Source organism: Colletotrichum orchidophilum (genome assembly GCF_001831195.1).
Source record: "Colletotrichum orchidophilum strain IMI 309357 chromosome Unknown Scaffold_200.1, whole genome shotgun sequence".
NCBI classification, from domain to species: Eukaryota; Fungi; Ascomycota; class Sordariomycetes; order Glomerellales; family Glomerellaceae; genus Colletotrichum; species Colletotrichum orchidophilum.
In genome coordinates, this window is record NW_019173156.1 from 15410 (window position 1) to 32689 (window position 17280).

The window sequence follows — 17280 nt, forward strand, 5'->3', positions numbered from 1 at the left end:
GGGAGTCGAACGAGAGAAACCTACGTTGGATGTATCTTCCTCCCTGAGCCTTGAGGTACGTGGTGATGGCTCAGGGGAGTTGTGCAGCGGTGATCCGGACCCGCCGGATGCGGGCGCAGAAGCGTACAGAAGGTGTTTACCGCCAAGAATTCACCGGTCTTTGCTCTGCCCTGGGGTCACCGGTGGACGTTTGACGGGAACACTTGGTGATTTGCTTTTGCGGCGGCGTGTTTTGGAGTTTCTCGAACCGGATCGTCAGGGGGTGGTTCGTCGATTCTGTCCCAATTCGGAACCCCCCATTTTGGGGGTGTGGGGCGAAGCGTGGCAAACCTAAACGTGGGAGATCTGACCCCACATTATCCGTATACAGCTGCCTTTCTCCCTTTGGATTATGTAAGAATCCGGGTGCTCGCGCACATGGTCCACGTGATCCCGCGCCGAGGTCGTAACGACCGTTCAGGCCAAGCTTGGACGGATCTTCGCGCCGCTCAAGCGATGAAAGGAATGCAGGGGTCCCTAATTTTCCCCCAGGACGACACATCGCACGGCACATCATCAAGACGGTTGTCTCTGGGTACGGGCATTGTTGCCTGACGGGATCTTCAGGGTGTTCTTTATTCAAACGTGCGTTGAAACGGATTGAGTCATCGGCCACGCCAGAGGTAACCCGACTTTTCGTCATCCTGTTTTTTGCACCGACATCTCTTGCGCTAGAGGCTGGGGCGATCAGGGTCTCCGGAGTGAATGGGGGAGAGACTGGAAAAGGCAGAAGCGTGAATTCAATACTCGGAAACACACGCTGGCTGCCGCATACGGGAGAAGTGTACTCGTCACTCAGTCTTCACACCACAAGCCCACAACATACGACACGACAATGGATGTCCTCGAACTCCACGTCTGGGGCGCTGCATTTGGCCTCCCCTCCATCGACGCCGAGTGTTTGGCCGCCATCGCGTACCTGCACACAGCCCTCCCAAGTTCCCAATGGCGTCTGGTCCCGAGCAATGACCCTGCCGCCGACTCATCAAGTAAGTACACCTGTTCACTTACTCACACTTACACCGGTGCCGCGCCCCGGCTCTTTTACGTTGCCCACCCCTCCCACCACCGTTCGACGTTTCGCCGTTGGAAGAATTCCCACGCGGCCTCGTCCCATTATGATGACTCGTCACAAAGAAACCTCACAAAGAGTCACCAAACTTCACAAAGAAAGTCCAAACACACAATGGCCCCCCTTCAGCTTCGTTAACGTGTCCCCCCACTAGACCGCCTACCGGCCCTCAAGGCCAACGGCGTCTGGGTAACGGGCTATGCCTCCATCGCGGCCCACCTCGCCTCCCTCGCGCCGCACTCCCCCTCCTGGGACTTGGACCTGGACTCGCGCCTCACCCCGTCCCAGCGCGCAGACGCCCTCGCCTACGGCGCCTACATCGAGTCCACCCTTGCGCCGTTGCTCGACGCCGCCTTGTACGGCACCCATGAGAACTGGACTGCTGTCACCCGCCCCGCCCTGAGCCACCTTCTCGGGTTTCCCCTGAGCTGGACCGTCCCCGTCATGATCCGGAACCAGGCCACGGCGCGGTGCGCCCACCTCGGGCTCGACTCCCTCGGCGCCGAGGAGGAGGACGACGACGACGGCGTGCCCAAGAGCAGTGCGCTGGACCGCGCCATGAAGCACCTGCCCGTCTCCAACAGGAAGACCGTACTGGAGGAGATGAAGGCCGGCACGGCGCGAGGGATCAGGCTACATGCCATCACCGTCGACGCCCTCTCGCCTCTAGAAGCGCTCCGCGCGCGGGGCGAAGAATCGCCGGGCGAGAAGACGCGCTTCTTCGGCGGTGAGATTCCGACCTCCCTCGACTGCCTCCTCGTCGGCTACCTCGCCCTCGTGCAGCAGGTCGACCTCCCCCAGTCCTGGCTACAGACGATCCTCGCCAAGAAATTCCCCCACCTCAGCGCCATGGCCTCGGATCTCCGCGACGAGTGCCTCACGAACCCGGGCAACGCTCTCCCCTGGACCACGGCGCCCTCGTCATCGCTGCGCACCGCGGCGCGCTTCCTTGACAACGTCGTGCAGGCGACGCCCAACCTCGGCGAGGCGTATCTCCACGAGTGGCGGCGGAGGGCGGAGACGAAGGCGCGGGGCGGCGGCGGCGGCTTCGCGGACCGGAGAACGCTTGCTCTGGCGAGCGGCGTCTTGGTCGCCGGCTCGGCGATCGCGTATGGGGTCTGGACGTACCGGAGTCTGCCGCCTTGGGGCTTGCGGACCCAGACGTGGACGGCGGAGAAGAAGGGCTTGGGTAGATTCGGCGACCTGGGTGAGATGCTCAACTTTTCGCTGGGACTTGCGGATCCGGTGCCGCGGGCGAGTTCGGCTGCCGGATGGGGTTCGGAACACAAGTATGTCGAGTCCGAACTGGCCGTCGATTGAGTTTGCGAAACCACGTTGAACTACGGTTGACTATTGAGTACGGTCCGTTGAGCACCAATGAAAATGAGGCAGTGCGAAAAGGGGGGAAGCCGGCTGCAAACTGAACGAACTATCGGTCACGAGACAAAAAGGGGCATTGGATCATTCGCAACTCCGGAGTCAGGGGGAAAACTGCATGAAAAGATCACGCCATCTGTGGCAGCTCAAAATGTACAACACTGTCTTTATTATTTTAGGTTCCATTTCACCTTTTATCTTACACCATGCTGCCGCTGAATGCTGCCTGTGCCACCGAAGCCGACCTCGAATACCTGCGTATTGTATACTGACACTCTCCCAGTTTTATACACAATGAAAAGGGGCCCCAATCAGATGGCCATCTCCTTAGATTTGCCGGATCTCCTTTCCGACCATCTCGGGCCTCTCAACCTCCCACTCGTCGCGTAGCACCGCAAACGTAAGATCGCTGACGAGCAAGCTCTGGCCCAAACTCCATACCAGCGTAATAGCGTAGAAGAAATTCGCGTTTCCACTACCGGCATAGATCCACAGATGGTAGAAGGCCGGCCCGAGGAAGGAGGCGTACATGATGGTCGCGGCGCCGACAAAGGTGTAGCGCATCAGCGGGAAGACGTGGCGGAACAGCGAGAGCATCGCCAAGAACAGGCTCGTGTCTGCTATCGACGGGTACGGCTTGAAGATGGCAAAGATGCCGAGGAGAAGGGTCACGACGACGAGCGGCTGGGTGCGGAGGCGGATCGTCAGGGGGCCGACGTAGCTGGAGAGATGGAGCCAGAAGACGGCGAGGAAGAAGGGGCGGAAGGAGTCGAACATCTCGACGAAGAAGTACCACCACAGACCCACGTTAGGGGTCAGGTCGTTGAGGGTGATTTGGGCGCCATATGTGCTGGAGAGAAACTCCCAGGAGCCGCCGGTCAAGAGGAATGATATGAGGAAGAGGGCGGCGAGGACGGCCGCGACAACGGAGACGTTTGCGACGGCGAAGCGTGCGGTCGAGGAGGTGGTGCGTCGGGAGGGGTCCTGGCGATCGTAGGCGAGCAGTACCAGCGGCGGGAGGAGGAGGACAGGGTACATTGAGAAGTATGTCGCGAAGGAGAGGGCGACCATTGCACCGAGGGGAGCGCCGGAGATGGCCTTGGCGACGGCGTGGAGGATGGCGCATGTTGAGAAGACGGAAGTAGAGCGGCCTATGCAGGTAGCTATGGTGAAGGGGTTGAAGAGGTAGCTGTGGGGAAGGTTGTTAGACCGATGTCCTTGGATGATAATGCAAGCAAGGGGCAGGGTCGGAAGCTTACAGTGATGCGACGATGAGGCCATTCCACCTCTTGCCGCGGCGGGGAGAGGCGAAGAGGTGAGAAGACCCGGCCTCACCAGATTCGGCGATCTTGGAGAGAGCATCCGCGCTTAGGGTGTCGACAAGTATGTAGAGAAGGTATGTGAAGATCGGGAAGGACTTCAGGTCCGGGAGGAGAGAGAAGAGGGGGAGGAAGAGGGGCGCTTGGTGATAGACACCGCCGTCGTAGGGGGAGACATTGTGGTTGTAGAGGAAGAGCCCTTCTTGTACTAAAGAACGACAATATGTCAGCCTAACTTCTACATCTCAATTGGAATTCTGGAATGCGAAGCTTACATCGCTTGAAGCTCGTGACGGGGGTCGAGATCTCGACGCGGCCGGTGAGTAGGTCAGGCAGGCCGGGGAACGCAACAAAGAGCAGCAACCGCAGCGCGGCTGCGGCGGCGTAGACTCCCGTCTTGCTGCCTCCCTGTGTACTTGTGCCGACGGTCATCGTTCAGTCCATGGTCCGGATCGGGATGTCGAAGTGCGGGCTCGCGGGAGCTCCAAGTTTCGCAGTCTACTAGAGTTCGGGCGGGAGTCGGGATGAATAAGGTGCGGTAGGGACGGGGGTCGAGGTGGATGACACCTGGTTGCTTCGACCGGGGCGCAGGTCCGCTGGGTGCGGGAAGCTTGTCAGCGAATGGCAATCTGCCCTTCAGAGTGATCGCACTGGGTTAAGTGGGTTGAACCCCTGGAGCTGGAGCCATTTTGCTGATTAGATAGCAGTAGCCAATGAGCGTCAACAGAGACTGTCGCTAGTCCCGTCTCGGCTGGCGAGGGAGCGGTCAATCGCTGGCAGAAAATTTCAATGGAAAAAAAGTTCAGAGAGAAAGTCGAGACTGGTGCCCCGCCACGGCCAGAAGTCCTGGAGAGCTTCTAAACCCGCCCAAACACATACCCTTCTCTCCAAGTCAATTTTTCGACAACACAACCACGCCAATTCGCAAAAATGGCGGGAAGAGTCAAGAAGAAGGGAGAGGCCGGAGCGGCCAAGAACTATGTCACAAGAAACCAGGCTATCCGCAAGCTGCAGATCAGCCTGCCCGACTTCCGCAAGCTCTGCATCTGGAAGGGAATCTACCCTCGCGAGCCGCGCAGCAAGAAGAAGGTTTCCAAGTCCTCGACCGCCTCGACGACCTTCTACTACGCCAAGGACATCCAGTACCTCCTGCACGAGCCGCTGCTGCTCAAGTTCCGCGATCAAAAGGCTCTCGAGAAGAAGATTTCGCGCGCCCTCGGCCGCGGCGACGTTGGCGATGCGAAGCGCTTGGAGAAGAACGCCGCCAGGCCCGAGGAGACTGGCAAGCCGAGATACACCCTCGACCACGTCATCAGAGAGCGATACCCGACTTTTGTCGATGCCGTGAGGGACCTTGACGACTGCCTGTCCATGCTCTTCCTTTTCGCCAACCTGCCTTCGACGTCCTCCGTTCCCGCCAAGATGATTGCACGCTGCGAGCGGTTGACCCTCGAGTTCCAGCACTACCTCATCGTGTCGCAGAGCGTTACCAAGTCCTTCCTTTCGATTAAGGGTATTTACTACCAGGCGAACATTAACGGTGAGGATGTCTTGTGGTTGGTGCCTTACAAGTTCAACCAGAGGGTTGTTGGCGATGTCGACTTCCGCATCATGGGAACCTTTGTCGAGTTCTACATGACGCTGTTGGGCTTCATCAACTTCCGTCTGTACACCGGTCTCGGCCTCAAGTACCCGCCCAAGTTCGACCAGACCAAGGACAACCAGTCTGCCGAGCTTGCCGCCTTCACCATTGAGGGCCAGAACCTCGCTGCCCCCGAGGAGCAGAAACAGATCACCAACGGCGAGACCGAGCACCAGGTCGATCCCAAGACTCAGGCCGCAGTTAACAAGGTCATCAAGAAGCTCAAGTCTTCGGATGCTGACAAGGAGGAGAGCAAGCCGGAGGAGCACACCGAGTCCACAGAAGAACCCACAAACGCCATTGACAAGTTCGAGCCCGCGGCGCCCGGCGGTGACGTCCTGCCCCAACCTGTGCACTCGAGCTCCGACAGAGGCAAGCTGTTCGCCAACTGCACGTTCTACCTCTCCCGTGAAACCCCTAGACAACCCCTGGAGTTCCTTCTGCGATCGTTCGGCTGCAAGCGCATCGGCTGGGATGCCGTCCTCGGCGAGGGTGCGTTCACCACCGATGAGCGCGACCCGTCCATTACCCACCAGATCGTTGACCGTCCTCCGATTTACGCGGCCAACAGCGAGGAAGGTGATGGCGAGGATAACCAGACATCTCAGAAGCTTGCGCCCAACCAGCGCATCCCCGGCCGGATATACGTCCAACCCCAATGGGTGTGGGACAGTGTCAACGAGGAGGAGCTCAAGCAGCCGGATCAATACGCCCCCGGCGCCCAGCTCCCTCCCCATCTCAGCCCCTTTGTCAGGCAAGTGCAGGGCGCGTACGACCCGACCGTGTCTCTCGAGGAGCAGGAGCCCGAAGGCGAGGCTCTTGCCGAGAGCGACGAGGAGATGGCCGACGACGTGGACGCTGGCGACATGGACGTTGCCGGCTCCGACGAGGAAGAGGAGGGCGAGGATGGCGAGGGCTCCGACTTTGACGGAGTCTCCGAGGATGAGGACGAGGCCGGGTCCGAGAACGACGATGCGGATGCGCAGCGCCAGCTTGAGCTCGAGGCCGAGCTCACGGGTGGCGCCGTCAAGCACAAGGCGGCCAAGCCAAAGACCAAGAAGGAGGCGGCCCGTAAGGCGCACGCTAAGAAGGTGGCCGAGGAGGCGGAGGATATCGAGCGGGCCAAGGGCATGTTGAGCAAGAAGAAGAGAAAGCTGTTTGAGCAGATGCAGTACACCAATAACAAGAAGAGCGCAGAGGACGAGAAGCTGCGTGCCAAGAGGAGAAGGCTGGAGAAGCAGCTGGCCAACAAGAAGGCCAAGGCATAGAGGAGATGGTGAAGAAGAAGAGAAAAAAGCTTGTTTGTGTTTTGTTTCTTCTAGAATGTGCAGTAGGCGTTTGTTATACCATAATTGTGGTGTTTGGAAGAGAAATACATGCCTGGGACACATGAATCGTAATCTTCCCAAAACTGGTGAAATGTTGGTAGTACGGCTTTGTGAGTGAGTCCGTACAGAGTGCTCTGAACACACGGTAGGTAGACTGCCCGTTTGACCCTCAAGGTGAGTTTCGGTGAGATGTGGGTGGATCCATTTTTCCTTCCCTCTTCACCTCGCTCCAACCCACTTTGAAAACGGTTGTTGTTCATCCATTTCTTAGTACTTTTCATTTGAGCCCCATCAACTGGTGTCTATTTCTCTCATATGTGAATCGAAAATACTGCTGCTACATTGGGTATCATATCCAGGTCATGACGACAAACGAAGAATCGTGGGACCTCGACACCGATGAGATTCGCTCCGTCGACTCGGAAGAGCTTTATGAGACCAGACCCAATCGCTGGAGGGGCAACAGGGCAACATGGCAAACCATCACGCAAGAAGAGCGACTCCTTCACCGCTCCATGGAGCAGCTTCGGAATCGCGACCTGGCAGTGCACCTGTATAACGCATTCGCGCTGCGAAATCGTGCAGTGCGCCCAAGCGCGGCCGAAGAGCCTGATACAGCGGTAGGTTTTGCCAGTAGCCCACCGTCCCCGCGACGCCTTCCAAGTCATTAACTTTTTTTTTTTAGGATATTGATAGACCATTGGAAGAGATTGTCGACAGCGGGGGATGGCGTCCGCCAAGTTCGTGGACCGCGTGGCCCATGAATTCGCGAGTCGTGCCTGGCGACGATTTTTTAAAAGACACCCACGATGAGGACGACGGTTTCACCACCCGTTCCAAGAAGGGGCAGCTCCCCAGCACAGCATTAGAAGAAGAGATCACGGCTACGATTTTGCGCCAAGCGAAAGAGCGGTTCCTTCGCCGGCAGCGCAAAGCTCAAAAGCGAGAAGCTGCGAGGACACGGGATGAATCTGCCTTCGAGAGAACAGCGGCGTCTTCCATGTCAGCGCACTCGTCCGCAGCCTCCGAAGGTGGCAGCGACGGAGAGGACGGACCTTCAGCCCGAGAAGGCGCGCGAGCAGAGTCCGAGATCGAGGGCGAGAAAGCGAAGCGCCGCAAGACATACGAACCAGTCGTCTCTGCCAACGACGACCTCTCTGCCGACCTCCTCCGGCCCTCGGTCCGGCACATCCTCTCCACCCTCGACAACACCCTCACGACTCTTCACAACTCCCGCCTCGCGGGCCTGAGCTACATGACCGACTCATCCGCCTCCGCGACCGACGTGGAGGGCGACGCCTCGGACGCTGCTAGCGTATCGTCCGCGGCGTCGCGGGCGTCTTCGGCGTCTAAGCGCAAGAAGAGAGGTCGGCCTCGGAGCAAGGCGCCTAGGACACCGGAGCCCGAGTGGACGAGGGCGCTCGAGAGGAGAGGCAGGCCGAAGAAGGCGCAGCTTCCGCTCCCCGGGGAGACGGAGAAGGAGATGAAAATTCGGGTTGCGAGGGAGCAGAAGAAGCGGATCCCGTTCTCGTCGGATGAAGAAGAGGATGGAGGTGATAATGAGGCAGGAGACGACGGCGTTAAAAACGCGGATCAATCGGGGATTGAGACGTCGAGGTCAAGGTCGCCGAGGAAGAAGCGTGACTTGCCGGCGGAGGCGCGGGCTGAGGCCAGGGAAAAAGCCCGGGAGACGATGCTGGGAAGCTGGGGGCTGCGAGACTGGAGCGATATCATTGGAGCGGCATCTCTCTCTGGCTTTAAACCCGAAGTCGTCGCAAGGGCGGCGCAGCGCTGCGCCGATTTGTTTGGCCAGGGGATGGAGATGCAGACTCTGCTCGAGGGACCGGCATCCAAGGGACCGAAGCCTCAGAGGACGCGGTACCTCCCCGGCGGCAGCGGCAACCGCTGTGGCGACGGCGGCGCCGCCTCAGCGACGTCCAGCGCGGAAGAATCGGAGGACGAAAGAACCCTCATGAAGGCTCGGCGTCTCGGCACACCTCGACAGAACAGTCTGGCCCGAGATAGCATTCCGCCAAGCGACTCTGACGCCGCGGCGCGCGGACGGAGCATAGGGACGACGGCAGGCAGAGCGCGAAGCGCATCTCGCACGTCGTCCGTTGGGCTGTTCTACTGCCCCGTGGCGGGTTGCGAGCGCGCCCTGGAGGGATTCGGGCGGAGGGCTAACTTGCAGCGACACGTGGCGACGATCCATCCGGGGCGAGCGGGGGATGTGGGCAACGATGTAGAGAGCGAGGACGAGATGCTCGGCGCGGTACACATTGACGGGTTCCTGAAGCCTATTCGGGCCAGGAAGGGGTGGAGGGCCGAGGACACGGGGAAGAGGAAGCGGAAGCGGCATTTTCGGCGGCGGAGAATGGATGGGAGCGACGGCGGGAGTGACAGAGGGAGTGGTGTTGAGGAGACCGTTTTGGATTCCACTTGAGCTGAGACGGGTATTTCCAGTCGAGGTTCGATGTAACAGAAGAATCTAGCCATGATTTGTTATGGTAGAAGATCTCGCTATCAACATCCAGTGCCTTATCCTAAGATGTCGAATATCTTACACAGGGTTTGAAGATGAGTTAACCCTGCCAGACAAAATCTCACCAGTGACTTTGGGCCTTGATGATGTTCTCCACAAGCTGAGCTACATGTCAATCTATAAAATAAGCACATGGCTACATGCGTTCTCCTGACCTCTGGGCGGTCAAGGGGATAGCACGCACTATTTCTCGTGTGTGTTGACGTGCAAGCTCACTGCCATTCGGAAACGATCCAGGAACCACAAGCTTAGGCATGCGGGTTCTACAACTTAATGATTCGATATGTTTTCCTAGTAGCTTCGTTCAGGAAGCATCCCGACTCGGAATGGCACATAGCTACTTATTCTGCCCCAGCACTTTAAAAATAGAAGATCTTCCTGCGCACTGCAAGGTGGCGGATTAAGGCTGGCTGAACATTGCTTTGGGCACATTGCGGGACAATAATCATTCTCAGATGCCGCGTAACCAGCGGACACTGGTAGGTTGGCTCGATGACAAAAATACACAACGACGGAAGGTGGCAGATGCCGATGGCACTTGAGTGCATCCGCCGCATCGACCTGTGGCTGGAGGCATCTCGTGCCACCATCTCGTGCCACCATCACAGTGTCATATATCGCGTGTGAAAGGCGAGCTTACAGAACGGGAATCCCCCTCCTCTTCAGAGACTACCCAAAAGCTTAACATATCCACACTGGACAACATCGACCGGTATTTAAGCTTTCGTCCCTCACACTCTGCCCTTTGCATGTTCGGAGCTGATCTTCTCCCGGGTGATCGCCGATCTCAAGAACAGCAAGAACCTAGACGAGAACTCGGGAAGACTCGCTAGTGCTACCGTCCGCAATGCGTTCGCCTCCGACATGTGCCTAATACAGGTAGACTGAGCCGTCCGGGACGATAAGGCCCCGATCGGCTGGGTGTTTACATGTATGAAGACAAAATGAACCGGACAATAACGCAAGCCGCAACCCCACGCTCTTGACATTTGCAACCTTTCACTATTTCCCGGGTCTTTCCTGATACCAGGACAAAATTGTAGCCGTGGGGACGCATCATCACAGTCAGCAGCTTGCAATGGGGCAACAACCCAACTCTGACAGACGGACTCGCGGATCTAGGTCAGAAGCCTATTGAGCCAGCTGCGGAAGACATCCGGGACAAGAATTGGAGGTCAGAGACCGAGCTGGGGATGGAAAGGTAGGTTGAACAGTCCAGGTGCGTTTTTTTTCTCGAGATTCATTCGCCTGTCTGGGAGTTACTTCGGCAACAAACCTTAACAAGTCCTTGCTGATTCGTCATTCTACAGTCGAAAACTTCAAGCAGGCTTGCGCATCATGTCACTCGGTCGCTGCAAGATTATTCAAAGATCACCACCGCATCCCGATGTTCTGGGACCCGAAAATCGGGAGGAGCCCGACGGATTGGTATCGTCGGTTCCCGTTGAAGGGCTCTCATCGGCCACCTACCTTACTCACGCACCGTTCCCATTCAGGTTCCGCAATCTTTTCGCGGTACAGCCGTTTACCAGAAACGGAGAGCACGTGTCGGCGGACTACTCTTTTCAACTCATGGAGGGATACTATAACTACTATTTTGGGCGGAGGAAAACGAACCGAGTCCCTTGTACCGGATGGCATCGTGGATCAAATGTGTCTTTGGAGAAAGCGCAGATGAGAAGAAGAGGCCCCATATGATTACGAAGAAGAGATGCTCGACCCGTGATGGCCCGGAACTGGAGCATGAGAAGAAGGAGATAGAGAAGTGACGGCGATGGTGATCGATGGGAAGGAGGAGATTTGCAAAAGTTCCAGCCATGCACTGGGAGGAATATATATCCCTTTTGCTCTAGAACCATCATCAACCACGGAAGGGTGGCCGAGTTGGTTATGGCGCCAGGTTAAGGTCAGCTTAACATCTGTTTCCTGGTGGGGCAACCCGCGCGAGTTCGAGTCTCGTCCCTTTCATTTTTCAATTTTTGACCAGTTTGGCTGATGTACAATCAACGAACTATGTTGAATACGATCATTTAAAGAATGTCTTTGTTTTCTTTTCTTTGCTGAGGTTGGTAGAGAGAGAATATGCCTTGCGTCACTAGCCCGAACGGATTGCGGAAACCATCATCTGGTTAGAGAAACAACCACAACCACATGCTCCTGGGCTACGTAGGACCAATGACTCTTTGATTCTTTGAAAGGATACTCGTTCATGTGCGCCGATCCCAGCTACCTAGGTCAACCGACGCATCAGGGAGATGTATATATACAGGAGTTATTGATGCCAGCGAATTTCTCATTCGCTCGCTCCCCCAGCCTCTTTAGTCCTACACCAAGTCCTGGAATCGGAAACATTATCTGATACAACCTCGTCCGCTTCACCACTCGCTCACTTCGCCGGCTTTGGGCGGCTGCACCCTGACAATCTTATCGCAGTTGAGTAGACAGAGGGGGTCGAGGGCCTTCTTGATCTGTGAGAGGCATCCAAAGTTAGCACTTGACTCCCGAATGTGCATCAAACGTGGAGAGCTGGGGGGAAGGGAAAGGACTCACTTGTCTCATGGTATCGACGGTAGACTCGCCCAGCTCGTGGGGGAGATAGTCTCTCTTGACGAGTCCGACACCGTGCTCGCCCTAGAAACTTTGTCAGCGAAACCGGCATTCATCGCTAGCCAACGTTGAACGAGGACATACCGTGACAGTACCCTCCATCTCGACGGCTCTTTTGACCATATTGTGAACCAAGTGCTCGGCCCTCTTGCGCTCCTGGTCATTGTAAAGTAGAATGGCTGCAACAAATTAGCACTCCCTCCATGACAGGGAACAATATGCGCGTCCCCACGCGTGAACAAAACTCACTGTGGAAGTTTCCATCCCCAACATGTCCAACAATGGTACCAAACAGCCCACTCTTCGCCATAGCCTCCTTGGTCTCCTCAATAATGTCGGGCAACCTGCTCGTCGGCACAGCGACATCGCCAGTCCACACGTAGTCGCCCTCGCGCTTGACAGCCATCGTGCTCCACAGCGCCTCCTTTCTCGCGCTCCAAAGCTCCTGCTGCTCTTCCTCGTTCTTGGCGAAGTCGAACGTCTTGCTGCCGGCCTTGCTCGCCAGCTGCTTCACCAGCGCCACCTGCTCTTTCACGCCCGTCTCCGTGCCAGAAAACTTGAAAAACAGCGTTGGCGCCTCCGCCCACGCCTTGGACGTCATGCCGGCCTTATTGATGCACTGCATTTGCAGGTCGTCTAGGATCTCCACCGCCGCCACGGGGATGCCCGCGGCAACCACCTTTGAGACGCAGTTGGCCGCGTCGCGGATCGTGGGGAACGCGGAAACGGCGACGGAGGTGAACGCCGGCTTCGTCGTGACTTTGAGCGTGGCCTCCGTGACGAGGCCCAGCGTGCCCTCAGACCCAATAAAGAGCTTGGTGAGGTCGTAGCCGGCGGAGCTCTTGCGCGGGCGCTGCCGCGTCTTGATGACGGTGCCGTCGGCCAGCACAACCGTCAAGCTCAAAACCCACTCGCGCATGGTGCCGTAGCGGTAGGCGTTGGTGCCGCTGCACCCGGTACCAATCATGCCGCCAATCATGGCGCCGGGGCCCGGGTCTGGGGGGAAGAAGAGGCCTGTCTGCGCCAGCTGGTCGTTGAGCGATTCCCACCCGACGGCAGGCTGCACGACAACGTCGAGGTCCTCCTGGTGTAGCTTCAGGACCTTGTTCATACGTCCGAAATCGATGGAGATGCCGCCGCGGGTCGGGGTGAAGTGGCCCTCGAGGCTGGTGCCGCCGCTGTAGCCGACGACAGGGATCCGCCGTTGGTGGCAGATCTTCATGATCTCGGACACCTCCTCAGTGGTGCTGGGGAACACGACGCAGAACGGCCGCTCTTCGGGCTTGGCAGAGTGCGACGACCACACCGAGTCGGCGTGGTGCTCGAGGTCGCCGGGGGTCGTGCTAACGTGCTCCTTGCCGACAATGCTGACAAAGTCGGCCCAGGCGGCCTCGAGGTTCTCCTTGTTGAGCTTGTGAACCGGCGCAGTTGTCTTGGCGAGCGGCAGGGTCGACTCTTCGCTGGGTTTCGGGGGTACGAGGGTGCCCAGGTAGTACGAAACACCCATCGTGGTGAGTAGCACTGCCAGCACACGAGGCGCATTAGCTACTGCATCAATCCTCCCCAACGGCGGCGGCAACGTCATTGCTTCGGAGCATCAGGACTTACCAAATGTGTACGCCAGATTCCTGCTGTTGCCTGTCTTCTCCCGCTCGGCGGCGAACCTCTCCCGCTCCGCCTTCTCGCGCGCCAGACGCTGGGTGATGCTGCCGACGACCTGGCCCTGGAACGTCCGGCCCTGCTTCTCCTCGTTCGTCGCCGGCCTATCGGGTCTGTTGCGCTCGCTCGACATATGCCGCGCGGTACCAGCAAGGGCGACACATCGCCGGCGCGGGGCCGGACTCGCAGCCCTCAGACCTTGCAGAGCTGCCTGTGGAGCTCGAGCTCTGAGATGCGCCATTGCGCTTGATCGACTCGGTGGTGATGGTGGTAGAGGGGAGGTCGGGGATGCGGCTTTCTGTCGTACACGTGCTGGAGAGCTTCAATTGATCAGCGGTTGCAGAGGCAAGCTTCAAGCCATCCGAGTTCGGAGCTCCAGAAGACAGTTGAGAGGAGGGGGTGCAGTGTTCGTGAGGAGAGGTGCGCGGCGATAAGTAGGTTCCTGGTAAAAGGAATATTTGTAAGATAGCTGGGTGGAGCTGCATCCGTCTGAGCACTTCTGGAGCTCGGATGGCGAAATGTAATCCTTGCAGGCGCCCTGCAGCAGAGTTGCATCCTGCAGGCCTATCGGGGATAAGGATTGACCGGCCCGGAAGCGGGGGTGGTTGTGGGACTTCCGTGGTATGCCCGGCCGGTGGAATTCCACTTTTTTCACCGTGTCCTTGCTTGTCGCCCTTCCGTCCGCTTACCAACGCCGAGGATAGTCTGGCAAATGGGATGGCGTGCTAGCAAGGCGGAGAAGCCTGCATTGACGGCACGATAGATAACGAACATGCAATGGCTGACTGTATATTCTTACGAAAATTCAGCATTGATTAGGCAGTAAATCAGTAAGTTCCGACGCAGGTGCCATCCAGTTCGTCAGCAATGGTTTGATCACATTGCAAACACCGGCATCGGCTTGCCGCGCTCTATGGGAGGGGAAACAGCCCAACATCACAGCTCAACAACGACCCACCTGTTCCGCCTGTCTGGACTCGTGAACCTCACTATAATGACATGCACCCAGTAGAAACCTCCCTATCCACTAGTCATTCCCCCGTCCTGGGCATCTCAACTCGTCTTCCACCCCGGAATAAGCTGCACATTAAACGTCGGCGTAGCAGCGCCCCGCAAATGCGCCAGATACGCAGCAAGCTCCGGGTCCTGTTCAATCTGCAACGGCATCTCGGCCCCCTTCCCGTCCTTAAGCACCCCCTCGAGCCGGAGACAAATCGCCCCCGGGAACTTGCTCGCCGCCGCGTGTCGCAGCTCCTGCACGGAATGCGAGCTCAGCGTCGCGATCCAAATAGGGGAAGTTGTCACGAACGTGGAGGACGGGTGCAGACGCAGGTAGACGGCCACGCTTGTGGAGGACAGCGACGGCTGCTGCGGCCGGGGTAGCGGCGACGGTGGCGCGTGAGTGTTGAAGACGGGTTGCTGCGCCGCGGCGGCAGTGGCGAATTGCTGCGCGTAATGCTGGTCCACGAACGCCGCCTGCGCGTCGGCTTCTAATAGGAGAGACGAGCCCATATGATGAGAGTCCAGCGCCGCCATGTTCGCCTGACCGAGGAGCGCCGAGGAGAGTATCCGTGCCGCAGAATGACCCATCGGATCGGCAGCGGCGGCGGCCTGGACTTGCATAGACACGGTGGGCATGAGCATCTGGGGTTGTTGGCTTCCACCCGAGCTGGCAACCAACCCCATGGGAGGCGGCACCTGGCTAGCATCAACGTATTGACCGCCGCCCAAGTCATCTTGGTCTCCAAAATCATCAACCATTTCTGGCTGTGTAGATTGCGCATGGTTTCCCTGCACGCCCTCTTGATGCCCAGGATCGCAACTCAGCTGCGCCTGTTGAGTAACGCCGCCCCGTTTCCGCGGCTGATGCTTCCTCGAGATATCGTCCCTCAGCCTCTTCATTACATCCCTCGCGATGACATCCAAAGCCCGCTCCTTTTCAGTATGAGCGGCGGGATCACCATCTCCCTCAAGCGCAATAATCCGCCGCACCAGCTCCGACCCAGCCTCCCATCTCGCCTTGAGCTTGCCCCACTGCGCCGGCCCGGCCTCGGACTTGCAACTGAGCCCCTCCTCTCTGAGAATATTCTCAAACGCCGCGCGGAGAATCCTGGCCTCCTCGGGGTTGATCCCGAGCACGTTCTTCGCCTGGGCGAGCGTGATCCGCTTCTCCAGCGTCCGCGCCCGCTTCGTGATGTCCGTACATATGACGTCGAGCGCCAACTTCTTGGACTCGTTATTGTCCCTGGATTCCCACATGACGGCCCGAAGCTGCGGCGTCTCCCGGACGAGCCGGTCCTTGACAGTTTCCCATCTATCGGGTCCCGCAATCGTCTTCTTGACGATGCCAGACTCCTCGCAGAGCCGGGCAAATGTGGTCCGCACATGACGGTACACGTCGGTCGCCAGCCCGAGAATGGCCTTGGCCTCGTCGAGCGTGGTTTCCGAAGGGAAGCGCGGGGCGATGGAGGGAGCATCATGGGCTGCAGCCTCCCAGGCTCTCAGCCGCCGCCTCTTCCTCCTGTTACTCTCCTTGTCCCAAGCCTCGCCGAACCCCTCGTTCTGCAGTGACCCGAGCATCTCGTGATCCGTCAGAGTATCAGGGGTCATGACCCCCCCACCATTCGACATTCGCCGGCCGTCATCCTGAGTCTCGAAACCATTGTCGGTGGCGATCACGGCGGGTTGCTGCGGGCCGGGACCCGAATCCGACTCCGACTCCTCCTTGGACCGCTCGCCATTCGCAGCCTTCAGGAGCCACCGGTTCTTCGTCCTCACGCGGATCAGCTCACGCTTCTTAATGTCAAACCCGTCCTCTTTTAAGACGGCTAGCATCTCCCGCTGGGACAGGTTGCGCTCCCATAGTTCCTTGATGCGCGCGACCAGTCGGCCGTTCTTGTATGCCGGGTTCTGTTTTGAAGGGAAATCCCACTTGCGGAACTGGGTCTGGAAGGCTCGCTTGCTGCCGGGAGGTTATGTTTCGGTTAGCCGCGCACAGCCTTTACCCCGGATTCTTGTACTCCCCCCCTCCCCCCCGGTCGTGTGGTTGTGGAAAAGGGATGCTTTGCTGGGTGGATCGGACGGTCCGGCCGGCGAGAGAAACCACGAAGTGCGGGTGGGTGGACGGGCATCACAGGGGAAGACAAGGTTGAAGGAGAATGGGAGAACTTGACTCACCAGGGCGCAAAGTCATGGTGGATTTTGAGGTACTCCATGATGTCCTCTAAGGACCTTTTCTCGTTGATATACAGCTGAAAACATAGCTTCTCTTGGGCATCCCAATCATAGACCATGCTCTGGAGTCTGCAATATGGTTGAGTGCGTCTTTGGTTGAAGGTTCCCAGGGCCTCGTTGCTGCGCAAGTGGTTGTTTGAGTCAGCCGTACTGTGCCAAGGTCAGAGTGCACGGTAAAGGGGCACTGTCGCCGGCTACCTTGCTAAGGTACCTTATCGAGTGAGCTCTTATCGGTGTCATTACAAAAGTGCACTCGGTGAGTGTCGGTGAAGAGGTCTCACTACATGGTCTCATGAGTGTGTCTCTTAGAAAGTTGGTCATCAACCTTATTCATCGGCTTCGTCGCGGAAAACTGGCCTACATTCCTGTCAAGTGAAAAGTTACTCAAGGTTTGATAACAATTCGCAAACAAGCCAGTCCCTGGTACACGCTGGACTTACTCCGCATGAGCGTTGATAACT

The 17280-nt window shown here is 57.9% G+C and overlaps 6 protein-coding genes across 6 annotated transcripts; 3 read left to right on the forward strand and 3 right to left on the reverse strand.

Moving 5' to 3' along the window:
- Window positions 1-874: 874 nt before the first annotated feature.
- Window positions 875-2431, forward strand: CORC01_13567 (uncharacterized protein; the record flags this gene model as incomplete). Its single annotated transcript, XM_022625183.1, has 2 exons — window positions 875-1028; window positions 1266-2431. The coding sequence occupies 2 exons, from the start codon at window positions 875-877 to the stop codon at window positions 2429-2431; spliced, it is 1320 nt and encodes a 439-aa protein (XP_022468293.1).
- Window positions 2432-2815: 384 nt separating this feature from the next.
- CORC01_13568 (GPI transamidase subunit PIG-U) lies at window positions 2816-4239 on the reverse strand (the record flags this gene model as incomplete). Its single annotated transcript, XM_022625184.1, has 3 exons — window positions 2816-3677; window positions 3748-4015; window positions 4083-4239. 3 exons carry the CDS (start codon window positions 4237-4239, stop codon window positions 2816-2818), a joined length of 1287 nt encoding a protein of 428 aa, XP_022468294.1.
- A 498-nt stretch (window positions 4240-4737) lies between these two features.
- On the forward strand, window positions 4738-6717 carry CORC01_13569 (pescadillo; the record flags this gene model as incomplete). Its single annotated transcript, XM_022625185.1, has 1 exon — window positions 4738-6717. One exon carries the CDS (start codon window positions 4738-4740, stop codon window positions 6715-6717), a length of 1980 nt encoding a protein of 659 aa, XP_022468295.1.
- Window positions 6718-7139: 422 nt separating this feature from the next.
- Window positions 7140-9220, forward strand: CORC01_13570 (RNA polymerase I specific transcription initiation factor; the record flags this gene model as incomplete). Its single annotated transcript, XM_022625186.1, has 2 exons — window positions 7140-7397; window positions 7463-9220. 2 exons carry the CDS (start codon window positions 7140-7142, stop codon window positions 9218-9220), a joined length of 2016 nt encoding a protein of 671 aa, XP_022468296.1.
- Window positions 9221-11694: 2474 nt separating this feature from the next.
- CORC01_13571 (glycolate oxidase) lies at window positions 11695-13826 on the reverse strand (the record flags this gene model as incomplete). The annotated part of the gene is made up of 5 exons (XM_022625187.1): window positions 11695-11787; window positions 11870-11950; window positions 12011-12105; window positions 12176-13447; window positions 13535-13826. The coding sequence occupies 5 exons, from the start codon at window positions 13824-13826 to the stop codon at window positions 11695-11697; spliced, it is 1833 nt and encodes a 610-aa protein (XP_022468297.1).
- Window positions 13827-14638: 812 nt separating this feature from the next.
- On the reverse strand, window positions 14639-16878 carry CORC01_13572 (uncharacterized protein; the record flags this gene model as incomplete). Its single annotated transcript, XM_022625188.1, has 2 exons — window positions 14639-16547; window positions 16763-16878. 2 exons carry the CDS (start codon window positions 16876-16878, stop codon window positions 14639-14641), a joined length of 2025 nt encoding a protein of 674 aa, XP_022468298.1.
- Between the last annotated feature and the right edge of the window lie 402 nt (window positions 16879-17280).